The sequence below is a fragment of the Fusarium falciforme genome, chromosome 1 (genome assembly GCF_026873545.1).
Source record: "Fusarium falciforme chromosome 1, complete sequence".
Lineage (NCBI taxonomy): Eukaryota > Fungi > Ascomycota > Sordariomycetes > Hypocreales > Nectriaceae > Fusarium > Fusarium falciforme.
The window spans coordinates 1,815,738-1,841,113 of NC_070544.1; the positions used below are offsets into that span (position 1 = coordinate 1,815,738).

Genomic DNA, 25,376 nt, shown 5'->3' on the forward strand with positions numbered 1-25,376 from the left:
ATATTAATTACTTTAAGCTAATTATTAATATTAATAATAATAATCTCTTTAGTTAAGATCTTATAATTATATCTAAGTAGCCTTTTATAGTCTCTTAGTTAGTTATTAGCTAATTAATTTATAAGGTATTTTAAAAATTTTTGTAAAAGGTTTTTTTATTTTTTTTTTTTTATTTATTTATTTTTATTTATTTTTTTTTTAATATTTATAGCTTCTTTTTAATTTATTTAATAAGATTAAGGCTAAAAATAAAAATAAAAAAAATTATAAAGCTTAATTTTTATTTTCTTTTTAATAAGATATTTTTCTTTTTATAAGATTTTATTAATTATAATAATTTTAATATTTATTATTAATTTATATTAAAGAGATTTATAATATTTACTTTATTTATTAGGGATAAGTTATTATAAGATTAGCCTATAAGTAATAATAAAGTATAATATCCTTTAGTTTCTTAGATTAACTTTTTAAGGTCTTTTAAATTAAGAAGGTTTAATAAGGTATTTCTTATATTACCCTTAGTAATAGCCCGCGGAGTAAATAGCTATCCTAAGGAGTAATAAAGTTCTCTTAACCCTTTTATCTTAATTTTATATTAATAATTTATTAAGAAGAAATTAAAGAATTCTAAAATAATAGGCCTTAATAGCTAGATTAAAGTAAAGTTATAAATTAAAGATAAGTCTCTATTATATATAAGACTTTAATTTACTAAGCCTTTTATAGTAGCTTAGCTATAGAGCTTTTAGGAGGTCTCTATATATATAATAACTAGCCGGGGTTACCCTAATTAGTTAGTAGATTTAATAGCTGCCTTATATCCTTTTAGCTATAAGATAATAAGAATTATTAATTATAATTAATATTTTTAAATATTAAAATTATTATATATTAGGCCTTTTAAAAAGATTTTGAATTTTTATTAATTAATAAGTCTTTATAGATATTATAAAAATATTATAAAAGAAATTAAAAAATAAGCTTATAAAATATATTTATAAATTCTTTATATTTAATTTTAATATTTAATATTAGCCTAAAAATAAAAACCTTCTTAATAGTTTATTAAGATTATTAAATTATATAAAGCGGAAAATAATATATAAAGATATATTTTTATTTTAATTATATAATTAGCTTTTATATATAAATTATTATTAACACTTTAATATATTCTTATTAGCCCTAAGAGTAAAACCTTAGGTATAATTATATATATATATATTATTAAACTAATATTAAGAGGCTTTATTTTTATTAATATATATATATAAAATAATATATTTTATATTTTATTATAATATAAGTTATAAAAAATAAAATAATATTTCTTTTTAGTATTTTTTAAAAAGCCTAAAATATTAATTAAAGAATAATAAAGCTAATATTAATAATATAAAAAACTAAAAAATATAACATATAAGATTATATATAAATTTAAGACCTATATTATTAATAGACTTAGATTATTATAATATAAAAAATAATTAATTAAACTAAAATAAAAATACTAATAATTAAAAATATTTTATTAATATTATATTATATTATCTAAATATTACGCTGCTCTCGCCTATCTAACTAGACCTATAGTACCTCTTTTCTTAATACTATTATAATAACCTAAGAGTAAAATATATAAATATTTAAAAAATCTTAGATTTAATAAAAAATAAATAATATTAATAAGATAAAATAAATAATAAATATAAATATATTAAGAGTTACTTAATATATTAAAATATTTATACATTAAACTATAAATTATATAATAAATTTTAGTTATTAGTATTTGTATTATATTTATTTTTAGAAATTAATCTTAATTATATAATTATTCTATTAAATAATATATATATTAATAATAAAATTTATAATATTATATTAATTATTTTATATTATATTTTAAAATATATAATATTTATGTTTTTTTATAAAAAAGCTTAAAGCTATAAGCTTAGTAATATTATTATATAAATATATAAAAAATTATTTTAATATACCTAAAGGTATTATAAGTAATAGAAATAAGCTTATTATTAATAAATTCTAAGTAAACTTAATAATTAAAATCTCTCTTAATAAGATATTATATAAATATTACTTAAGGTATATTAAATATATCCCCTCAGAGATAAAAATAAATACCTAAGATATTATTAAATACTTAAAGGTATTTAATTAAATATATAAGCTAATAAGAAAGCATTAATATTATATGTTAAAATCTAAATTTAAATATTATAATACAAGATATAAGTTATAAATATATTATTAAGAATTTATTATTAAAATTATTATTAAACTTATTATTAAATTATTAATATTTAGATATTTATATAAGCTAAGATATATATATTATAAATTTAATTAGTACTATTAAAATTATTATTAAAATTATTATTATTTATATATTTATATAAGCTAAGATATATATATTATATATTTAATCAATATTATTAAAATTACTATTAAAATTATTATTATTTATATATTTATATAAGCTAAGATATATATATATTATATATTTAATTAAATAAGTTTAATTAATTAAACTTATAGACCTCTATTTACCTCTAAGTCTAGCGCTAAGCCCTAGCGTTAATTCTTTTTAGATTTATAAAACTCTAATACTAACTCTAGAAATTAATCCCTCTAAAACCTATAATACTAATAACCTTTATTTCTTAATATAATTATGCTTATATCTATATAGCTAAATCCTAGCTAATTATAATACGACTTTATTAATCTTCTTATTTAATATAATAAAAAGTATTAATACTTATAATAAGGGTTATAAGCTATGCTATATATTAGTTATATTTTAAGTCCCTAAGGAATTAATCTTTCTTACTAATAAGAACTTACTTTTTTTTTAGCCTCTTTTTAAGAGCCTTTAATAAAAAAATTCTTCTTTAATATAATTAATCCTTTTATTAATATTATTATTAGGTAAAAAAAGGCTAAATAAAAATTAAAAAAATATTATAATTAAAAATTATAAGTTTAATATACTTTAAATTATTAAGGTCTTTATTTAATATAATACTTTAAAGGTATTTATTTAATATTATTTCTTATAGCTTATTATAAGTATTTTATATATTCTTATAAAGCTTATAAATTTCCTTATTAAGGTTATTTTTATTATATTAAAAGGTATATTAATAGGTATTAATTATATTACTTTAATTACTTAGTTAAAAATCTTTATAAAAAGCTATTATAATTATTAATATATTATTAATTAATTAATTAGTTATAGATTAGTTAATTAATTAGTTAATTAGTTAGTTATAGTTATTATTAGTTATAATTAAACCTCTTCTTATAAGGATAATAGAAGTAATTTTAATCTCTTTAAGTAGTTAAGAATTATATAGGTAATTAGAAGATTAATATTAGAGAGGAGAATTATTATATAAAGGGGTTAGATTTTAATTTCTTTAGTTAATTAAGATATAAGCTATTTATTATAAATAGAGTTAGCTTTAGCGTATTATTAAAGCTATTAATAATTATAGAGATAAACCTTATTAATTTAAGCCTATTAAGACCTCTAGCTTTAGGTATAAAGCCTTTATTATTAAAACTACTAAGATATTAATTATAATATTTTAATTCCTATTTTAAGTAGTATAAAGTTAAATAATAATATTAAAAAGTATTAAATATAATAACTTAATTATATATAAAACTAGATATTTTTTATTATATTATTTTAATTTACTTTTAGACATATTATATAATTAAATTATTTTTTAATAATATAAAAAGTTATTAAGCTAATATTAGCTAAGGAATTAATAATATTTAAGTAATATTTTTAAAAAATAATATAAAAGTTTTAATATTATTAAGTATTATTAAAGAGCTTATTAAGAATCTAGGTTAATAATTAATAATATAAAACTAAGTAGTAAACTTAGAGGATTTATAATAAATATATATAATAATATTATTATTTATAATAAATATAAAATAAATATTATTACAAATATAAATAAAATAATAAAAATATAAATAATTATTAATTTATTATTTAATAAAATTAATAATATTATTAAATATATAATAAGGCTTAAAAATATAAATAATAATACTAAAAATAAATATTATAAAAAAAAGTAATATATTACTAAGAAAAAATAAAATATATAAGAATATCTTAATAAAAAATTAAGATATTATTATAATAAAAAAAATAAATTAAAATATATTAAGTAATAAATATTAATAAATTAAAATAAAAATAAAGCTTTATTAAAATTAATAATATTAAAGAATTAATAAAATATTTTAATTATTTATATTATAATAAAAAAATAAAAATAAATTTTAAATATTTAAGATAATATTATAAATAGCTTTTATTAAGGCTTTATTTATAATATAAAAAACTTAAAAAAATTATTTAAAGTTTTTTTTATTTATTTAAAGATCTTAAGAGCTAAGATTTTTAAAAAAGAAATAGTTTTAATGATATAAAGTAATTATTATAGCTATTACTTAATTAAGATAACCCTAGCTAAATATTCTATATATAAAAACCTCTTAAAAGTTTTATAATTAAGTTATTATAAAAGGCTTAATAAATTAAAGTCTTATATATATTAGAGACTTATTTTTTATTTATAATTTTATCTTAATTTAATTATTAAGGTTTATTATTTTATTATTATATTTATAAATTTATATTATTTTAATTATTAAAATAATATTATTTAATTATTTTAAATATTATAAAATTAATAAAGATTTTAATAATAAAATATATTATTTTATTATTATCTTATAATACCTAAAGAATTATTTATTTATTTTTTAATATTATCCCTTACTTTAAGCATTATTTCAATTTCATATATGCATTTACCCATTATTCCCACCGCTCTTCCCTTGACCATCTCGCCCTCTGCCATTATCAACAACCCAGGTCAATCAACGCCCACTCACTTCGCGGGCGCTCCATAACTCACCATGTCTATCCCGAATGAGGCCCTGCAAAAGGTATGCATTCCCTTGCCTTCTTCTGCGCAATACCGCCCTTCTCCAGATCGTGAGTCAGCCTCCAGTGCCACCTGTTTGCTAATGCTCGATCAGCTGGTGCGGGAGATCGAGAGCCAGGCTATTGCAGCTCAGCAACAGATCGGCCTGGCCCGTACCCAGATGACTGCTAAGCAGCGAGAACAGCGCCTCGTTAAGCTGACTCTGAGCGAGATGGCCAGCTTGCCTGAGGACGCCGTTGTCTACGAAGGTGTCGGGAAAATGTATGTACCCTCCCCCAAACCCCCGCGATATTACCCATCATCCATTCCCAACCCCGCACCAGCATTTTTCCGTGGCCTAACGTCGGTGGTGTTTGTTTGCGCCTGCTAGGTTCGTTTCCCTTCCCGTAGACTCCCTACGACAGAAGCTTGAGGGTCAGACACAAGGTCTGGAGAGTGAGGTGGACAAGCTGAGCCAACGCTTGCTGTATCTGGAGACAACACATAAGAACAGCCGCGAGCACATCGAGCAGATGCTCCGCGCCAAATAACTTAAGCGCCAGGATGCTCGCCACAGGTTTGGGTGTTCCATACCTACCTAGGCTGCCTCTTGGCTACCTCTTGGTTCAGTCCTAGCCGCTGCTTCTCCACGTCGAGTCACGTTGGGTGCCGAGCCGCCGACGCCTTCAAATGCAGAAAAAACTGTTTCAATTGCCGCCCACCTTCTCGGTGCCGCCATGACTCTTGCGTCCCCAGCCCTACCGCTGCGCCGCACGCTCTGAGCCCACTTAATACCGACGTGACCACCTCGACCAGAGTGGTTTTGCAGTGTGGCTTTCTTTGGACGGCCTCCCCTTCACTCGGAATCACCTGGATGGCTGTGCAATATGCAAGACGCACGACAGGCAGCCAATGCGACTATGCAGATTTGGCCCCCAATGCTCCTCTCATCACAATGACCACAATGACTTCATGCTTGTTACACTCGGCCTCCTGCCTCCAGCCTCCAGCTCCCTCAGCGGCCTTCGACATGTACATAGTTTCTCTGATCATCTCATGAATCAAGCAATCGTGGTCATTCTCTGAAGCTTGTTGACTTCACTTCAGTCTTGCTCACCGCCGGTTTCATCGTCCGCTATGAACATCCAGATCGTTCCCTCGGCCCAACCATGCTCGATAAGCTAAAAGACATTTGATTGACTAGCGCTGCGCCTTTTTGCATCTCGCACTTCTTCGAGGGCTAGGGACCATGCGTTCAAGCCGGATTTCAGCCCCCACCTGAGTTTCAGCCCCGCCTTCGCATGTCCAGCCCTATCACGGTCCCATGCCGCGACGGAGGACGCCCTGTGTCGGTCGTCTGCTTACGCCCTCCTCCTTACTTCTTTACTCTTCTCCTCCCCTCCTCTTGTTATCCTTCCTCATATTTCTACTCTTACGATACCTTGAAAGTCTCATCCCAAGCTCTTCACCAAAGCAACAAGTCGCTTTCCAAACACAGAGAGACATCGTCGCCTTAGTCCTCTCAGCTGCTTGCTTATCAACAGCCTCTCACTAACTTCACTTCACTTTCGGTGTTGGCTGCCTGGAACAATGAGTAGAAGCAGCTACAGTTACACTGACTCCGACGACGAAGACTACCGCATCCACGTCCGTCGACGCGGCCCATCACCAGGTGGTGTCCGCTATGTCTCGGGTGGGCAGCGCCCTCACAGCTACTACGATGCACCTGCCGGCCCTAGTCGCCTCGGACCTGATCGCCTCACCACTGTCGTATCCCGATCCAAGTCCCGTGAGCGTTCCCGGTCCCGTGACCGTCGCACCAGTAGCCCTCCACTACCAGCTCCCGTCATCATCAACAACCGGATCTACAACGACTTCTCATCTGACGACGATGACGACGATGACGACGATCGCCGAAAGCAGGTTGTGCGACGATCTTCCCGTCGGCGTCGCTCGCACTCTCGGTCTCGATCGGGTTCCTCATCATACGTGGCGCAGAAGGAATGGGAAGTAGAGCGAGCCCGCAAGGAGCTCGAGGATATGCGCCTCGCTAGTGCCCGCGAGAAGGATGAACAGAGAATGGTCAAAGGCTACCGCGAGGAGTGGGAGGCTGAACAGTCTCGCAAGGAACTGGAGAAAATACGTCTTGCCAGCGCTCGAGAGAGAGATGAGCAGCAATTGATCAAGGGCCACCGAGAGGCATGGGAGGCTGAACGATCCCGCAAAGAGCTGGAAAAGACGCGCCTTGCAAGCGAACGTGAGAAGAATGAGCAACGACTTGTCAAGGGCTATCGTGAGGAATGGGAGGCTGAGCAATCTCGCAAACAGCTTGAGAAAGTCCAACTTGCCAATGCCCGCGACGATGATGAGCGTCGCATCGTGGAGAAATACCGCAAAGAGGAAGAGTTAAAACAGTCCAGACGTGAGTTGGACGCGATGAAGGAAAAGGAAGCCCGAGAAGCAGAGGAGGAACGCATCATGAAGGCGATTGATCTGAAGCGACTCCGAGCAAAGGATGCGGCCAAGGCGGAGAGCGACCGCCGCGAGAAGGAGGCTAACGACGCAGTTGAGGAGTATAAGAGAAAGGAGCTACAGCGCGCCATGGATGAAAAAAAACTCAAGGACCAGAAGGAACGAGAGGCAGCCGAAGCCGTTGAGAGGTACAAGCGAGAGGAGAAGGAACGCATCGCCAAGGAAAAAGCTGAGAAGGAGGCCAAGGAGAAAGAGTATCAGAAGCGACTGAGGGAAGATCTCGTCAAGTCTGGGCTCGACGATGAGGCAATAGACGCCATCATGAAGAAGGAAAAGATCAAGAAGGAACCTTCGCCCCAGCCACCCTATCGCCCCCTACCACATCATGGGATGGTTCCCAACATGGGTCAGATTAGCCATGTCCCTCATGGCGCTCCTGTCCCTCATACTGGACTCGTCGGTCCCATCACCCACCCCAACCACGTCGTCCACACCAACCAGGCTGCCCCTATGGCCGTCGCCCAAGGTCCCCGACCGACCTACACTCGCATGGCTCGTCGACATCTGTCGATCGAGTCATTGCGAGCCTACGGGGTTGAGTTTGATCTCGATGACGTACGTATCCCTTGTCCCTTCCCCATCCCAGTTTATGCCAGACCTCGAACTAACCTTTTCTCAAGGATCCCGAGTACGTCTTGATCAAGCGTTGGGTGCCCGAGTGGGAACAAGATCAGCTGTGGAAGCACACCAAGTACATCCGCCAGAAACGTGGCAAGATGCTGATGATCGAGGAGAAGAAGCATGGCAGAGACGACCCGGAGTTTGAGTGGGTGCGGAAAAAGAGTGACAAGAAGGAGCGTCGTAGAAGCAAGTCACCATCGCTCTTGATGTATTTGGCTGGGGCACGCCCGGCTTAAACCTGAAAGGTCGGATTGGGTATGAGTTGTGAAGTTTTTTTTTTTTTTTTTATGCAGTTCCTGAGCGCTAGCCATCTATTTTATTTATGAGATGAGTTGTTGTTACAGTTGTTGTACAAATACCAATTCACCTGGCCCGGCGAATCAATTCCTCATAGACAGTCCACGCCAACGCCGAACTCATCGCCTTTCGGCTCATACGCAGTGCAAGACCATCCCAAAGTGAACGAACGCCTTCTTGAGTCACCATTCTATACCAAGCATGCCAAATGTTCCTATACTCCTGTGGCTGCAACTGGATTCGTGTCTTAACTGCATCGAAGGGATTGGAGACAACCGAGCATGCTCCGCCGGCGAGCATGGCTGAGGTGAAGTTGACAGAACTAGCAAGAGTGGCCTGCATCTTGGTCGGACCGTCACCAGACGAAGCCCCAGGCTTTGCTGCCAGAGAGCCCAGCTGTGACTTCAGCATCTCGTAAAAAAGCACATACATTCCAGCATAAGGTGCATCTCGGAGTGCTGTGGCGCCAAATCCTGAAAAGAAACCACGCCACCCATCTGTCCGCCGGATATCGAGGGCTGCAGATGCCAGAGACGGATACGAGTAAAGGCTAGATTCGAACCGAACCTTGATGACGGTCAAAGGCATCAATACAAATCCAGCAAATGTCCTCGCAATGGCGCCTGATACGAGGTTGCCAGAGTTGGTGAGTGATGGCAAGACGGAGGAGCCACCCTGAGTCTGGAGCCGCCGTCCCAGGATGCCCGTCCGCTGGGCGTGCTGGCGAATAGCATTAAGTGAAGTGAAGTAAAGGGCTGAGCCAAAGCCCGTTCGCAGGGCAGATGGAACAGTGCCTCTCCAGAGAGACTGCACCAGGCTTGAAGACTGCCTGATGTCGCGTAGCGTGGCGGTGAGTGATGAGCCTCCAGACTGCTGAACCCGGGTCTTGAGTAAGTCTAGAGGCTGAAGAATGACCGCGGAAGCAACTCCGGAGCCGAGGCCGGAGACAAAATGGCGAGCTGGATGGTCATGTCAGGAAAAAAAGCGACCAGACAGATCGAGGCCGATGAGCGCCGGGTGTGCCGGTCGCCATTGGCCCCCGTTGGAAGGCATACCTGAGTTTGCTGGCCGTGAGGCCCGTTGCTCAGTCATTGGTGGGGATGCAACGGCATCATTGTGCTGCGCTGGGGAACTGGCAATTGTGAGGCCCATGGCTAGTCGCAGACTCCGGCCACATGTCGGGGAACTGATTGAGTGACGTGACAGGATGAAATCGGACCAAAAGTGTCAGACCCCGTTTCATGACTTCACCCCACTTTGTTGCATCGGGCACGTGTGGATTGCATTCAGAGGTTGGCCCAAAAGACCATCTCAACTCGCGACGCTAGCATGACTGCCTCGATAGTCGCCTATGACTGATTCAAGGCGTCCAGCAAGAAGGCGATGTCGTTTGACCAGCTCAACCCACTCATCGACGCCAATGGAGGCGAGAAGCATTCCGAAATCAGCCCCCAGTCTGCCGAGACTACCCGCACAGTAGAGGACCTGCGTCAAAATGCTCTCCCTTGACGTCTGGTCTTTGACTGTAGGCAGATAAATGCGCAAAGTCTCGACGAGCATCTCAACGAGGTGGAGGGGAAATGTGGCCATTGGCGACGGCAACAATCGCAAGGGGTCGGCATCGTGCTCAGCTGGTGGAGCAAAGCTCGAGCTTATGCTCTTGAATACAGAGACTATGCTGAAGCTATGCTCACGGAAGATCTCAATGAACCGCTTGAGATAGCGCTCGGTCTGTTGCCCACCAGACCATGAGCTAGCTGCCTTGTCCTGCCGAAGGCGTTCCTCGTCGGCAAGATCTCTGAGAGGTTCTAACGCTTCCAGTGTCGTCAAAAGTGTGGCCAAGCGACAGACCAAGAAAACAGCAGGGAGGGCATCCTCAGTCGGTGTGTCCGTAACGAGGTCTGGGATGATGCGCTTCAGCCAGCCGATCGTCCTAACAGCGGCAGCCAGCTTCAGATTGGGCGCCTTCAGCGTGCCAACGAGATCAGCTGCCATCTGTCGAATGGCAGCGTCCGCTTCCTCCAGAACTGATGTGACGAGGGGTGAATCTGGGTAGAGGGATGCCAGGCGACGGACGTGGGCATAGAGCTCGAGAGTGGACGAATGGTTGACGGGGGTGGCCAAGACAGCAGATGAAAGAAGCAAGGGCATCTCCATCACATCGACGAGGCGTTCCGAGTTTCGAAGGAGTAGCAGGGCTTGTTTTCTTCGAGCCAGCAACTTGCTCTCGCTCGCCTTTCCAAAGGCGGACGAGAAGTGCTCTGCCTGTGCATCAAGGCGAGGTACTGCTTGGACAAGATCGGAAGCTCGCTGGGCCAGTGTTGGCAGCGACTGCCGTAACGTGGCATGGCTGGCTGCCGACTCGACGACGGGTTTATGTGACCGCTTCGAAAGTGCCTGGACAGCCAGGAGGAGTGAGTGGGACGTCTGGGAAAGGACCTGAGGCTCGGAGGTTTGCAAGAAGTCGGACTGCTGTTCTGCAAGGTATATCAGATACTCCAATGCGCCAGGGTCAGCCTGCAGGTCAGGAGCGAGCAGGTCTCGCAGCGCCTCAGCCATGATGACCAAAGGGGTATGATCGTTGAACTGAGACGAGCTCGGGTGGCCTGCAAGAGTGGGCGGATCAGGAAGCCGAACGACGCGCTCACGTGGAGTCGATCTCTGTCCGATATATGCGTACCAGGTCCGTTTAGCCGCGGAGTCGATGAACTAGTGTAGCGAATGTGTGTTGCGTCCGTCGTGATTGTATCTGGTGCTCTTAACGAGTGAGGTGGCAGCTGGCAGCTGGCTGACAGGAGCTGGTGGGGTGGTAAGGAAGACGGTCGACACACTGCCACATCAGGTAGGTCCCCTGATTACCTAAGGCTGGAGCTGCCTCCCCAACATTGATACTTTGCGTAGTTCAAGCCTATTGAGGACTAGAGGAACGGCCGCTAATGCCCAGAACGGTTGGGGAAAGGTACGAATACTGAAATAAGCTCCGTGATGGCTTGCGGCACACACCTGTACCCGTGCCTTTCCCACGTGAGGTTCCCCAACAGACGTGACCTTGATCTTTTTATACAGGCAGGCTGCCCGTTTTGTTTCCTGAGGCGCATTGCCTCGTCGCATTGTCTGCCTTTTTCTCTCTTTATCCCAGGCTTTCCCTCTTCCCTCAACTTGCACCTTGCAACTCTGACCGCGACCGCTTCTGCGCCCCCGATTGCGACCAAACCTAACCATGAAAGACCCATTCTTCCTCCCACCCGTACCTTGGCTCGCCGAGAAAGCACAGCCCTGGGCTGACTTGCTCGATCTCCCCTCGCTACCGCTCCATATTCACGAGGTTCTGGCTGCTGCTCTTCTATACTCGGTCATCTTCTGGCCAATTTCGCCATGGATATCGAATTTGCTGGCCCCGGAGCACTACTCGAAGCTCCCGCGAAAGCGACGACTGAACTGGGATGCCCACGTTGTTTCCATGGTACAGAGCTGCCTCATCAACGGCCTTGCCATTTGGGTCATGTTCACCGATAACGAGATCAAGAACATGACTTGGGAGGAGCGAATTTGGGGTTATACTGGTGCCGCTGGCTTCATCCAGGCCCTTGCAGCCGGCTACTTCCTTTGGGACTTGGTCGTAACCAGCCTTAATCTCGATGTCTTTGGCCTGGGAACGCTGGCGCATGCTATCGCTGCCCTGCTGGTGTACTCTCTGGGCTTTGTATGTCTTTCAAAACTTCCTGTGTTCTTTGCCTTTTGTACTAACCAGAATTCACTTCAGCGCCCATTTCTCAACTACTATGCCTGCGTATTCATCCTCTGGGAATTGTCAACCCCCTTCCTCAACGTTCACTGGTTCATGGACAAGGTGGGCATGACGGGCACACGCGCTCAGCTCTACAACGGCCTCATGCTCCTCTTCACCTTTTTCACCTGCCGGCTTGTGTACGGAACGTATATGTCCTTCAGTGTCTTCAAAGACGTGTGGGCTGGCATTAACACGCACCCCAACGTCGAGGCGCTCACAACACCAGCCATGGCATTCGCACACGAGGACTCAACGGTGCCTGTGTGGCTGGGTGCGGCATACCTCGCCAGTAACATCACGCTCAACAGTCTCAATTTCTACTGGTTCTTCATGATGATCCGGGCTGTTCGCAAGCGATTCGAGCCCTCGTCAGACTCGCAGGACAAAACCCCAGACGCCCCAGTGACCGAGGCTGAGATCGATCTTTCTTCTGTGGGAACGGGAGCGGCCAAACTTTCTGGTGGACGACGTCGCAAGGCTTGAGTTTGTCCTTCACGGTGATTCCAATCTTCATAGATCGCCTAGTCTTGTTGCAATCACGCGCGTTTCTGGTTACTCTCTTTGCTTGGTCGCTTAGATTCCTGGGGGCATGGTGTTTTGATTGCTTGGCACGGTCAATTGAGTTGCGGGGTTGCTTACTGATCTGCCTACATCATTGGCACTTGGTTAAATGCCATGAGCTGTATTATCCTTTCTTCAGGGATATGCATGTTCAGTTCTAGAGCCAAGGGCTGTTTTCTATCCCTGTCTACTATGAATTGCGTCGTGAAAGTCAAGGGGTGGAGGGAGGCGCATCTGGTCGTCCTCGACACGATCATGCGCCGAATCTTTCGTGAGGCGCCAATCGCCTTGCCAGCAGACTCGCGCCTTTACATTCGCTCACAGCATTGCTTAGACACATAGATTAGTATAAATAGAAGAGACCGAGTCAGGCTGCTCTGAGCCGGTCATTGATTTAGTATTACCATCGTCATACACACAACTTCTAGTAGGGTTGCCTGACAAAGACTAGATATGCATACAAGATGTGAAGAAACATGTCCAAAGCAATCGCCAACCATGACCAATAACGCGCCGCCAACAACTAGATGCTATGTATAGGCTTGCACGAGATCAGAATCCGAACGGGTTCTGGGGGGCTACATGCGATGTTAGCAGAGATTAGGGCCAGCCAAGGATTTAACTTACTCGCTTGTGCCAAGTTTGCTCTTCGTCCGGTTGGCTGAGGAGCAAGCTTCTTGGGCTCATTTGATACACCAAAGCGGACTGGGGGTGGTGGACCGGTCTGCTGCGGCACCAGGGGCTGGGGGGTCATCGTGTTGTTCATCGTGTTGTTCATACCGCCCATACCAGTAACCTGGGGTGGCAGACCAGGCATACCCGTTCGCTGGGGCTCGAGGGCCGGTGGCAGGTAGCTGTTGATGCCTCCAGGAGGGGCTCCATACATAGACTGTGTGGCCGAAAACGATGGCTGGAAGCCTGTGGGCTGAGCCTGCATCGGTTGGAATTGGTTCGGCGCCTGCATTCCGGTCATCATTGGCTGCATGAATTGGCCGGCACTGGTAGGGAAGGGCATCATGGGCTGAGGGCCCTGTGGTCCAGGAAAGCCGGTCATGGCAGGCTGCATCTGAGCAGTGTATTGCTGCTGCAGACGAGCCTGGGTTATCTCGTTCAGGCTCTGGCCAGGGAGTGCCACCTGCCCCTGCAACGCGCCCGTCATCTGGGGTACCATCGGTGGGGGAGCAAATCCACTCGGTTGAGCTGTTTGCGGAGCCGACAGAGGCCTTTGAGGTGGTGGAGGCACAAGGGATGCCTGGTTCACTGATGCCTGTGGTGGAGCAGGACGTTGTCGTGCTTGCGCGACTGACGTGAAGAAGGACGGGGTGGCGCCGCCGAGGGGTTGAGTCGTAGGCACCGACGCTGGTGTTTGCTCAGGAGCAACTTCGACCTTGGGGGCTGGAGGGGTGGGCTCAGTCTTTGTAGGCTCAAGCGGTGCTGACAAGAGCGACAACTCCTTCATGGATCCCGTCAAAGCCTGGGTTGGAGGAGGAGAGGCTGGCGATGGTTCCGGGGCAGGCTTCGGGGCGGACTCGGCTGGGGGTTGCGGCTGTGATTGCGGTGGTGGCTGTTGCTTGCTGGGCTTGACGTCCCAAGCATCATCGTCAAATCCTGAAGAAGCCGCCTGGCGGGGTTCGGGGCTCTTGTTCGCTGGGCTAGTCTGTATTGGCGACTTCGCATCCTCGTCAGTAGCCTTGGAACCGTCTGACTTGGAGAAAGCGCTAGCATCAACGACATCGCTTGTCTGAACCGCCGGCACAGGTCGACCCTTGCGAGTGTTGTTTCGTAGTGCACCACCAGGTCCAGAGAACAAACCCCCAGAAGCACCTTCGCCATCTCCCTCCGCAAAACTAACACCTCTCTTCCCGCCACGCGTACGGCCATACTTGGTGTCCAAGTGGCGCATTACCTTGATGATGTCGCCTTCGCGGAGGCCAAGAGCTCGGAGGGTGCTTGCGTCGACATCGGACAAGACGCTCTCGTCCATTGAATCTTTGATGAATGCTTGAGCGTAGCGCTCACACAATCCTACCGCAACCTCGCAGGACAAGAAAAACTGGAACCAGTCGTAGTCGGACTTGTTCTTCTCGATGGTCACACCGGCCGTGGTGCTAGACTCGGAGGACTTCTTCTCGGCGGTCCTAGCTCGCTTGACATCTGCCAGTGGCTTATCGTCTTCCAAAGAGATGCCTGTCAAGTTTTCAACGTACTCGAGGTCTTCACGAGACATCTTGCTGATCGGAACAGCAATCTTGACACCGTTCATCTTGTGCAGGTGAATCTTGCCGTCCTTAAGGCCCAGGAACTGGGCTTCAACACTGAAGGATCGGGATCGATCTGTCCAGGTCCGCACCTTGGACGAGTCTGGTTCTAGGAGGTCTAGAGTCAGTATTTGATGGAATCCAGAATGCCCAAATAAGGGGTGACACGGGCAAAGGGGCGGCAGAGAGGACACTCACTAGGCTTGGATCGCGGCTGGCTGCTGCCATCGCTTCGTCCATTTTCTCGACGGCTCCGCTGTTGTCCCGAATTACTACCATTATCTCTCGCCATGAGGCTACTACCTCGTTTGGGAAGAGGCATTCCCGGTCCTACCTGCTGAGGTTCTTTGCTCGCCTTGATGGCCTCCTTTGTCAATCGAATTTCTTCGAGGCGATTTTGCTCGACTAGCGACTTGGCAGAGTTGATGCCGGCGGACGATGACGAGATAGTACCGGTAATCTCGATGTAGCTGCTCGGGACGACGCCTTCTTTGCCGTTCTTCAGTCGGCGAACTTGCCACCACTCTTCGCTCTTGGTGTTGTCAAGGATAATAACCTCATCGCCTACGGCGACAGTTACCTCATCGTCTCCTTGGGCCATGAAGTCGTAGAGAACCTGACCCTTCTTTTGGCCACCACCACTGCTGCCCGCCATGATCACCTCCCGGAGTCCTTCGGCACGTACAGCTCCGGCCAACTCGCCCAATGCGCTGACAATTTCCTCGGCAGTGTCCTTGGCTCCTGCGTGGAAATCGACGCTCTTGCTTGGGCGGACGAGCTCCATGAAGACATGCTTCCCCTCCCGTGAATAATGCGTCATCCGGTCCGCAGTCCACTCCTGTGAAGGTCCATCTGAAGCATGCTCGGGTGCAACCAAAATCACTCCAGTCAGGAGGTTAATTCCCAGAGTGGTAGGCATCTTCTTTTTCTTGCCCATAATTGAGATCATCTCATTGATATTGTACAAGTGGAAACCGCCAGGGGTACGCTCGACATCCTGACGTCGATTAGGATCTTGGTGGAAGTGCATATTAACTGGAGAAACCGGATGCTCATATGTCGGAGACGGCGAAGCAGGCGCGCGCGGTCGAGCAGGGAGAGCAGGGGATCGGATAGGCTCGTCGTCGGATTCTGGGGGCTCGCTGAACGTAACGGAAGCGCGAGGAGGTTTCGAGGGGGCTGCAGACTGTTGAGAGGCTGCACGGGCATGCATAACTCCCGCGAGAGCAGCAGCAGGACCCGCCAGAGCGGGTGCAGCGCTGCTCGGTAGGTCCGGAGATGCCGTCTCGGGCTCGGGCTCGGGGGCTGGAGCAGGTTGCGGCCTCGAAGGTAGAGCTGGGGGGGCGGGAGGCAACGACGGTGCTGGAGGTTCTTCAGAGCCACCGATCTCGATGTAATTAGACGGAACGAAGCCATATTCGCCGTCGAGGCCGGTGAGGATCCAGTCGGGGTCTGACGTATCGTACACCTCGAGCTGGGCGTCTTCGGGAAATGAGAGCTCCTCGTCGGTCTGACGCGTATAATCGTAAAGGGCGCGGGCGTGCTCTACAGGTTTGGCCTTTGGGGAAGGAAGAAAAGGAGATCAGTATCATCGTGATGGCACATGAGTATGAGGCCCAGTCAAGGCCAACTCACCTGTTCAACATAGTTGTTAGGCACGAGGCCTGTCGGCTCGTCCTCATCGTCAGCGCCGGCCTTCTTCTTTGCTTTCCACCAGCCATCGTCGCCATTCTTATCGAGGACGTAGAGCAGATCGCCGTCGTTGATTGCGAGCTCGCCCTCGGCCTGAGGCGCGTAGTCGTAGACGGCCCGGTACACCCCCAGAAACCCCATGTCGGAGAGTCGTGAGTCGGCTCAGTAAGCTGCACCGTGGGCGGATGTGCTTCGAGAAGGGATCCGCTGGGAATATGCTAACGAGCAGGGCGAAGGGGAGAGGGGGGACGAGTAAAAGCGGAACGATGCGATGCGATGCGATGCGAAGTGACGCAGTGCGTCGTTTGTCTGAGGAGCGAGCAACGGCTAGGTAGGTATGGACCGACCCGACGCACCTTCCCCCTACCAAGTTCGAGAACCTGAGCCTCCTGGACAAGTCGTTAGGTAGGTGCCTACCTGTTTAGGCATAGCGCCAGCGTGGTTAAGTTGGTGTCGAATTGACGCTGTTTGCGCACGTAGTGATATACCTAATTCGCTACTATCACGGTGCGGATTTTGCGTCACCCCTTACTTTGGCAGCATTTTCTCCATTGCTTCGGTGACGAGGTGGTTGGGCTTCCATCCAAGGTCGAACCCTGGAACTCCACTGGATCCCCGCGAGCAGGTCCAACGTCAGCTCCCTTCCATAGGCCCTTTCCAGAAGATGGATTTGCACATAGCATGCCTCAGCCACATGCTTTCGTCAACATCGCCGCCGTCCCACCGGCCTACTTGCTCACCTGCGCTGCGTTGAAGGCACCTAACGTCACGCAAGGCAACCGAAATAAGTGCCGTGGCCGAGAAAATAGACATATGGAGTACCAGGTCACTCAGATGAGTCTATCCGGCTGTCGCGGATGAGCAAGGAGCAGGACAACCTTACACAACTGCGTATGCATCTGTTTGCCAGTATTCCAAGTTCCCCACTACGCAACTTGCAGTAAGCAGCAAGGCATTTGCACCACTGTTCAATATCGTATTTGAAGCAGAAGTCACTATTGTGTCAATCACGGTGGGCGATGTTCTTTAAACTTCATATACCGCTGTCCAAGATCCCGGAGCCACTCTCTAGCACAGCCCAGCACCTCGAAAGCCCATATCGCTGAGGTACAATATGTCTAGAGCACAAACCCACATGTGGTGTACTCATCTTCTACGCACATACTTCACCTATGCATCCATGAGAGCTGAAAGACTATCGGTTTCGAAAGCCCGGCCTTGGAGCCGATTAACCAAGAAAAGACCCATTCTACAGTTCCCAACCGTACCTATCTGATCAGAGTCTTGAAAACGTTACTGTCTATATAGTCCCGCCGTGTCAACCCAACCTATACCAAACTCACATGACTCTACGAACCTATCCAGTGCGCCTTGCGCAAGGCATTTCGCTGCCTAGTGATATCCAATCAGGATGTATCGGGCCCAAAAACATCGTCAGATGTCGTCCGGCCTTCAGCAGCCTGGCCCAAGTTGCGGAGGCTACCAGTGCGATGCCCTCGTGTGAAGATTCCTGGGAACATCCTCGGATCGCTTCCCGACAGGTGAAGATCTGCCATGGCATCGCTAGTCCAGGTCTGGTCTCGGCCAGTCGATAATCCAGTAGGTGATCCTACGGTTGCGGCATGATAGCTAGCCGACGGGGACGCTTCCACATTCGAGGGCTCATCACCAGAGGGAAGACCCGCGCCGGTAGACTGCCCGGCCATGTACACTGCTGACTCTGACATCTTACTATCAGTGCCACCAGGTTGGGCCGAGAGCTCGCTGTTAGCATTGTAGTGGACATATTTTGCTAGCCTGTGAGGTAAAGGGTTAGCGCCAGGAAGAGCATCAAGAGACCAAGGTTGTGACTTACACCTCCCTCTCCTGCATCAGTGTGAAGTGCCGGAACTCTTCACGCCGGTCAGGAACATTTGTCTTGACCATGGTGTTTCCTTCTCGGCCCGGCTTGTCACAGCCTGGTCCCAGCCACTGCTCCTTGACAGACAACTCGTAGCCACTCTGCTTAACCGAGTTCTTCGCCAGTTCACACATGTCGACGGGACTAAGCTTGTAAATCTGCGCAGCCACTGCATATTCCTCAATGAGAGGCTCCTTTGTGAAGGCAAACTGCAAAGGATCATCCGTAGAAAGTGACACGTTCAAGCCTCGCTTGAAATACTGGTGGAAAGGGTTCCGTTCATATGCCAAGAACAAAGCATTGTTACTGAGCGGTGACATGGCGATGCCAATCTGTTCCAGATAAAACATGTACTGTAAAAGAGGCACCTTACGAAGGAGCAATCCGTGACTGATGCTGTGACAGCAAAGGGCGGCAACAGCCAGATGCTCACTGTCGCCAGCCTCTCCACAGTGTGGCCGTAGGACAAGAGTATTGAAGCCGCGCTTCTTGCGCCAGTAGTTCAGAGATACCAGGTTAGAGTAGAGGTAGTAGATCCAATAGCTGTAAGGCGGGTTCTGCTTAGTGTCCCAGACCTTTGGCACAGGGAACTTTTTGAAGAGGCGTCGTTCAACCTTACTCTCATCGTCGACACTATCAAAGCCAATCACCCTTTGGAGGAAGATGTGTAGCTTTGGGTGGCTTGAAGGGTCCTTGGTAACCTCAAAAAGAGGCTGGAAAACGTTCTTCACCACCTGCTCAAACGTCTCCATCAAGCCACTAGCTTTGTAGACGTCGTAGAGACGGGGGATCTGGATCAACCAGCGAACGTTGTGCGAGAAGAGCTTGTTGTCAACTACCCAAGCAGCGAGCTTGTCCCACTCGTCAATGGACTTGCCATAGATTGAGATTCGCCACTCAACCATCTGGTACTTGCTCGACTCAAGGTCAGAAATGACCTCCTTGGTGATCTCGGCCAAGTACCGGCCGTGAATGAAGTTGTCCGTCTTGAGAAAGATGGTACGGAGACGAGACTCGCCGATCGGGTTATACTTGAGGTTGAACTTGTCAAATCGATGGAATGAATCGGTATGAGCCTGTGAAAGTCAGCCGCGTATCTCGAAACAGCTGGATCCGGAGAACGCTAAACTTACGTGCATATCAAGAGTGTCAATGCTGAGGTCATAGGCGGTCAAGTTGATACTGGCAAAGACCTCGGCCAGGGTGAGGTGCTTTCCGTCACGGAATAGTACCACCTCGTTGGGGAACTTCTTCATCTTACTCTTGATGAAGCGCAACAGATGCTTCTGATTCATGCATGCCGAGTGGTGAACGTGAGTATCAACCTTTCGAACATTGTAAAAATCACGATGGGGCACCTTCTTGCTGTCCGCCGTTTCTTGATACTCGTTGAGAAGAACATAGAGGTTGAACTTGCCTTCAAGATACTGGAGACGTCTGAATGCGAAACTCTTGCTGGGTCCATCGGAGGAGACATCCAAGATGTCGTCCAGGTCCATGTAGAACTCCCTGATTGTAGGAACTCGGATCGAAGGCTCCTCAGCATCGCGCTCAAACACCTGGTAGACTCCACTATCATCTAGCTTGTATGTGCGCCCGTCGTTGCTGGGAAGGGGTAGCAAATCGGCAATATCAAAGTCCTCGCCGATGTCTTCGCCTGGCCTCCGCTTTCGCACTGGTCGCTTGCTCTCCCGAGTCTCTGATCGTGATTGACCACCGGGTGCCTCTTTATTGCCATTCAATCCTGCGTTCTCTTGACCAGGAATATGCTCTGCAGCACCAGCTTGATGGTGCGAACGTTGCTGCCATGCAGGCTCAGGTGGGGGAGGATAAATGTCCCATTCAGGGTCATCTTTTGGGTTGTCTTCCGGCCCTTGCAGCGAAAGCGCAATGTATTTGCGACGAAGATCCAAAATCCTTTGGATGTTCTTGGAAATGGCACTGAGCTCAGCAGTGATGTGGGGTTCAGTGTCGAAGAGACCTCCAGCAGGCAACCCAGCAGCAGGGCCGTCGCCTACTCGTGGCTCCTGCGCGATAGTTCCAGCTCGGGTAGGGGGCACTGAAGGGTGGCTAGGAGGATAAGGCGCAGGATGGGGCTCAATCCTTGTGGGCGACTGTGTGATCGCTGCAGGGTCGATAGCGGGGCCTGGCATCTCCAATCCAGGCGCAAAGGAATCAACGCGACGGCCATTGGAGTCTAGAACCATAGAATCTGCGCCATACTCGGTCGCAGGGCGAGAGCTGGAGGCCAGAAAGGGACTCTGAGGTATCGACTGGCTGCCAGCACCACCGCCACTTCGCAGATCGGCCTTGTTTCGGTGATAAAAGAACTTCGCGTCCGTCTGGCTCATCTGACGCTCAGCGACGGGGTCGTAGAATGTTGTTCTCTTTGGAAGGTCCCGCAACAGCATTCCGTCTTCGAGATCGTCGTCACTGTGGTCGGGGTGCGAACCAGCGTCGGACGCTGCTTGCTCGTCGGAGGCGCCATGGCCAGTCGCTCCAGAGTCCCGGGCCTCCTCGCCTTCTTCATCCGACTCGCGAGTTCGTACGTCGAGAGCTGTGGATTCGCTCTCTTCAAAAATGGCGTTGCCTAGAGCAATTATTTAGTCAGAACAGCTGTCAATTGCTGCGACTTTGAGTCGAAGGGAGACCAAAGCATCGAGTGTAGTAGTGTTGAAGAGGGGCAGAGGAGCTACGTACCAGGCATAATGATCTTGTACACTGATCAAATCCAAGCTTATTGATAGGAAATGGAGCACTTTTGGCGCATGGATTGTCTCGCGAAAGAGAATAAATACTCCTCGAACAGTCCGGGTTTGATTGACAGAGGCGGGACGGCACGAAAGAGGAGGTCTTTGAGGAGGCGTGCAAGTAAGAAGTAAGGCAGTGAGACAAGGTATGACGGTGTGACACACCCAGAACAAGGCGGGATGTGGATGAGGGACAGGGTCTGAGGGCGTCGGTGCAATGCCCGCCGCGGGTGGGGCTGGGAGCTCCAGCGCACTAGGCCTTTTGAGGCATGTGCTTCGGTACTGGAGAGACTTAAACCTCGATTGTTCTTTGCAGCCCAAGGAGGTGGCGCTCAACGGTTGGATGTCTCTACATCCATTATCGTAGATATTTTGTTTACAATATTTCGTCTTTGGTTCTCACACGAGTCCTGACTCTTATTCGTTTATGGGTCGGCATTGTTGAATCGGCATTAACCCAAGTCAACGAGTTGGTAGAACATTGTTTACTCGGGCAATTCGCTTGCAATCACAACATTCAACTTCCGAGGCACCCAACGAAAGCCTCACTCTCGGTAGCTACAATACGGAACAGGGCTTTTACTCCGACTGGACAATGGTTACCATATAGGTCAGGAGGTAGTGTAACTCTTCCGCTTTTTCCAAAATGAGGTCCAAACTCGCCAGCAATGACAGGGCTCCCGGGTATGTCACGCGTTACATACGAACCCCCGATATGCCGGGCTTGAGCGTTCTAAACGATCACATGGTCCCACGCCCCCCCTAGGACATGCGACACGTTGTCGGAAATCCTTCTAGTCTTCCAAAACAACGTTATTAGTGCTACCGTGATCGACAGTTCGGTAATACGGGGTCTCATCCGGGAACCAGGACTATCCTGGACGGGAGACTACATCATCGCACAGCCTCTAGGTCTCTCGACTGATTCGGAATCCGGCTGCTAGTTACCGTGGGGGTACTCCGGGGAACCTGACCCGGAATAAGGCAGGGCCCAAGGTCTGGGTAACCAGATCTCTCATGCGAACTATGCTCTGATTCAAAGCGAGGCAGGGCTACTAAGTTGAGTCAAAGATGATCACGAGATTCAGGGGAAGACCCAAGTTTCCTAATACGTACCCAGTCGCCCAGATGAAATGTTGTTTAGGGAGAACGTAGTCATAGACATCTGATCTCCGCTAGAATGTCGTCTCGAGAACTGCCAAGATGGTTGACCTCTGGCCGCCACTCTAATCCCATGCTCATCACGTTCCAACCACAGGGCCGTCTTTCATTATTAATTTGCAGAAAGGGCATATTCGCCGTCGAAGATAGGATACCATGTGGGTTCCTCATCAGTGTATGGCAAACCGAGTTATGAAGGATAGATACCTTGGAGTCATGAATAGATAGGTACCTACCTAGTGGCCACCTACTTCAAAGATAATTTAACAAGTTATTGTTGAAACTACCGTTTAGACTACTGTCATTGCTCATTCACGGGCCGAGATGTACGCATCATGCCTATCGATGATGAAGCACAATGCCTGATGGATTTGAGCGCATTGAGCCCCTAGGCTTTGGATATGAAGCCTTTACTGTTAAAATTACGGAGACTTTTAGTATGAAACTTGAATTCCTATTTTGGGTGGCATAAAGTCAACATATAATACTTCGACATGAGTTCCATGTGTATTCCAGACGCATTTGTATTCAATCTCAAGCCTCAATGCCCAGTTATCAAGTCACTCTGCACATGTTGCTACAGTCTCTCAGGGAAGATATAACCTGACTCGATACCCCCATTCATCAACCCAACTCTCATCTGTCCCTTCCCTCCCCTATTGGCCCTGAAATAGTAAGGAACAAATATCAGGTCCTGTGGTGTGGCAGAGTCTCCATCAACTTTGAGGGAAGCATGAATGGAAATAGATTGCTTCCAGCATTTGCTCTGTAAAGCCACATATTCTTCTCCAGTCTTTTCATCGGTCACCATCTTCTCAACAACTTTCGAGTCTGCTCGGAGGAAAACATCCTTGAAGTGGTTGGTCTCCCATGGATTGTCGGCATCTTCGACACAGTACACAATTGGCCCACGAGCGAGTGTCAGAGTCCGCTGATTCGTGTATGGGTGAGGCGAGAGGTATCTAGGCTCGAAGCCGAGGACTTGAAGAGAGAATAAAGGGTTCTCAGAAACATAGGCAGGGTCCAGGCAGATGTAACCCTTTTCGACCTTGACTGTGCCTGGCTGCGGAGATGGTGTCAAGATATACGCCCCACTTGACCATGCTGGAAGACGTAGTCGGACAACGGCTCGCAGAGAAGATGGAACTAAGAGCTGGAAGTCTACCTTGCCCTCCCATGGCCAGTTAGACCTCTGCTGGAGGGTTACAGGCAACCCATTGGCATCGAAGGTAAGCTCAGCACCAGTGTACAAGTGTACGTTGACGAAGACATTATCCACTTCGTGGCCGTAATCCCACAGATAACCACCTAGACTACCGAAGAGTCTGGTCAGATTGGGGGGGCAGCAAGCGCACCAGAACCACTCTTCACGCACGTTCTTGTCGGCTTCGGTACTAGTCAGCTGATTAACGTACGTAAAGGCCTTTCCATCAAGGCTCATCGCAGTCATGACGGTGTTGTACAGGCACAGCTCCATAATATCGGCATAGTGGGCGTCGAGGTCAAGATGCAAGATCCGCTCGGCAAGCATCATGACGGCGATGGAAACGCAAGTCTCGTTGTAGCAGCCGCCCTCATCTGTTCCTTGAGGGAGAAAATAGTCGATGCCGAATCCTTCCCACTGCTTGATGGCACCGACGCCTCCTGTCATGTACATCTTCTTGTCGACCATGTTGTTCCACAGCCTGTGCAGGGCTTCAGACCAACCTTCTGCATTGGGGATGGGCCGGCCGTCCTCTTTCGAGAGGTAAAGCATATCGGCAACCGCAGTAAGCAGATAGTTAGCCCGGACAGCATGTCCCTCAATGGTCTTTTGCTCGATAATTGGAAAATCCGCCTGGCAGTACCAAAGGGTGCCATGCTCCGGGTAAGCATCAGGTCGTTGCCATGAGATCTCTCCTCTTTTCTCCATCTCCCAATCATAGTAGTGCTTGCCATCCTGTCCCTTTGGATTTCCCCGCTCTGTCAGAAAGTACTGTGCCAACTCAAAGGCGTCGGTACTCCCAGTTGCTTTGTAGAGACGAAACAGAGCAAGTTCAATCTCAGGGTGACCGGGGTATCCCCTTAACTGGCCCTCACCAGCGCCAAATCGCTTTCGAATGTGGGCTACATACTTCTCAATTGGCTCGATGAGTAGGTTGTTGCGATAGTAACCCTCGTGGGCGACAGCGGCCTCAATGAGATGACCAGCATTGTACCTATTGCCATCAGTAAGGAGTAAGCACGGAGGGAGGTTTCGCTCAGCAACTTACATCTCATGCATATCTCTGAGATTGGACCATCGTTTATCAGGCTCGACTACAGTATAATGGACGTTCAAGTAACCGTCTTCCTGCTGAGCTCCTCTGATCATCTCCACAAGCTCACGGATTGTCTTGTCAATCTCAGCGTCATAGTCGTCAGCGAGAAAATAGCAGGCTCCTTCGATCCATTTGGCGATATCGCTATCCCAGAACAGATGAAAAGGCACCGGCCACATGGACTTGTCTGCGTAGATAGGATGCCACTTGAGCTTGAAGCAATCATATCGGCCAGTTGACCGCAACTGCTCCAGCTGGGCGTGGACCGTGGTACGAGAAACAGTCTTTCGTCTCCTTGAGAGGACCGAGTCCCCCTTGAAGGTTGTCTGGCGAAAGGTGGTTTGTGGATGAGACATGCTGGGTCAGGTCAGAGGTTTCTAGACTGGGAGTGAAGAGAAAGGTGATGAACAAACGTGTTGTCGGCTGCTCAACGCTCCCCTTATGTACCTCCAGAACATGTGCTTTAGTAACACCAATGCATCATGTCTCATGCGCCAAGATGGAATTACCCTACAATGTT

At 46.0% G+C, this 25,376-nt stretch overlaps 8 protein-coding genes across 8 annotated transcripts; 3 read left to right on the forward strand and 5 right to left on the reverse strand.

The window, feature by feature from the left end:
- Window positions 1-4,986: 4,986 nt before the first annotated feature.
- NCS54_00046500 (Hypothetical protein) lies at window positions 4,987-5,545 on the forward strand (the record flags this gene model as incomplete). The annotated part of the gene is made up of 3 exons (XM_053146115.1): window positions 4,987-5,016; window positions 5,110-5,276; window positions 5,386-5,545. 3 exons carry the CDS (start codon window positions 4,987-4,989, stop codon window positions 5,543-5,545), a joined length of 357 nt encoding a protein of 118 aa, XP_053002090.1.
- Window positions 5,546-6,584: 1,039 nt separating this feature from the next.
- Window positions 6,585-8,383, forward strand: NCS54_00046600 (Hypothetical protein; the record flags this gene model as incomplete). The annotated part of the gene is made up of 2 exons (XM_053146116.1): window positions 6,585-8,081; window positions 8,147-8,383. 2 exons carry the CDS (start codon window positions 6,585-6,587, stop codon window positions 8,381-8,383), a joined length of 1,734 nt encoding a protein of 577 aa, XP_053002091.1.
- Window positions 8,384-8,510: 127 nt separating this feature from the next.
- On the reverse strand, window positions 8,511-9,596 carry NCS54_00046700 (Mitochondrial glycine transporter; the record flags this gene model as incomplete). The annotated part of the gene is made up of 2 exons (XM_053146117.1): window positions 8,511-9,403; window positions 9,500-9,596. 2 exons carry the CDS (start codon window positions 9,594-9,596, stop codon window positions 8,511-8,513), a joined length of 990 nt encoding a protein of 329 aa, XP_053002092.1.
- A 159-nt stretch (window positions 9,597-9,755) lies between these two features.
- Window positions 9,756-11,003, reverse strand: NCS54_00046800 (Conserved oligomeric Golgi complex subunit 8; the record flags this gene model as incomplete). Its single annotated transcript, XM_053146118.1, has 1 exon — window positions 9,756-11,003. One exon carries the CDS (start codon window positions 11,001-11,003, stop codon window positions 9,756-9,758), a length of 1,248 nt encoding a protein of 415 aa, XP_053002093.1.
- A 661-nt stretch (window positions 11,004-11,664) lies between these two features.
- NCS54_00046900 (Hypothetical protein) lies at window positions 11,665-12,717 on the forward strand (the record flags this gene model as incomplete). The annotated part of the gene is made up of 2 exons (XM_053146119.1): window positions 11,665-12,147; window positions 12,208-12,717. 2 exons carry the CDS (start codon window positions 11,665-11,667, stop codon window positions 12,715-12,717), a joined length of 993 nt encoding a protein of 330 aa, XP_053002094.1.
- A 630-nt stretch (window positions 12,718-13,347) lies between these two features.
- NCS54_00047000 (Actin cytoskeleton-regulatory complex protein SLA1) lies at window positions 13,348-16,886 on the reverse strand (the record flags this gene model as incomplete). Its single annotated transcript, XM_053146120.1, has 4 exons — window positions 13,348-13,373; window positions 13,423-15,171; window positions 15,252-16,611; window positions 16,689-16,886. 4 exons carry the CDS (start codon window positions 16,884-16,886, stop codon window positions 13,348-13,350), a joined length of 3,333 nt encoding a protein of 1,110 aa, XP_053002095.1.
- Window positions 16,887-18,151: 1,265 nt separating this feature from the next.
- On the reverse strand, window positions 18,152-21,352 carry NCS54_00047100 (AMP deaminase; the record flags this gene model as incomplete). The annotated part of the gene is made up of 4 exons (XM_053146121.1): window positions 18,152-18,542; window positions 18,601-19,721; window positions 19,779-21,235; window positions 21,346-21,352. 4 exons carry the CDS (start codon window positions 21,350-21,352, stop codon window positions 18,152-18,154), a joined length of 2,976 nt encoding a protein of 991 aa, XP_053002096.1.
- Window positions 21,353-23,133: 1,781 nt separating this feature from the next.
- NCS54_00047200 (Hypothetical protein) lies at window positions 23,134-25,212 on the reverse strand (the record flags this gene model as incomplete). Its single annotated transcript, XM_053146122.1, has 2 exons — window positions 23,134-24,754; window positions 24,809-25,212. 2 exons carry the CDS (start codon window positions 25,210-25,212, stop codon window positions 23,134-23,136), a joined length of 2,025 nt encoding a protein of 674 aa, XP_053002097.1.
- Between the last annotated feature and the right edge of the window lie 164 nt (window positions 25,213-25,376).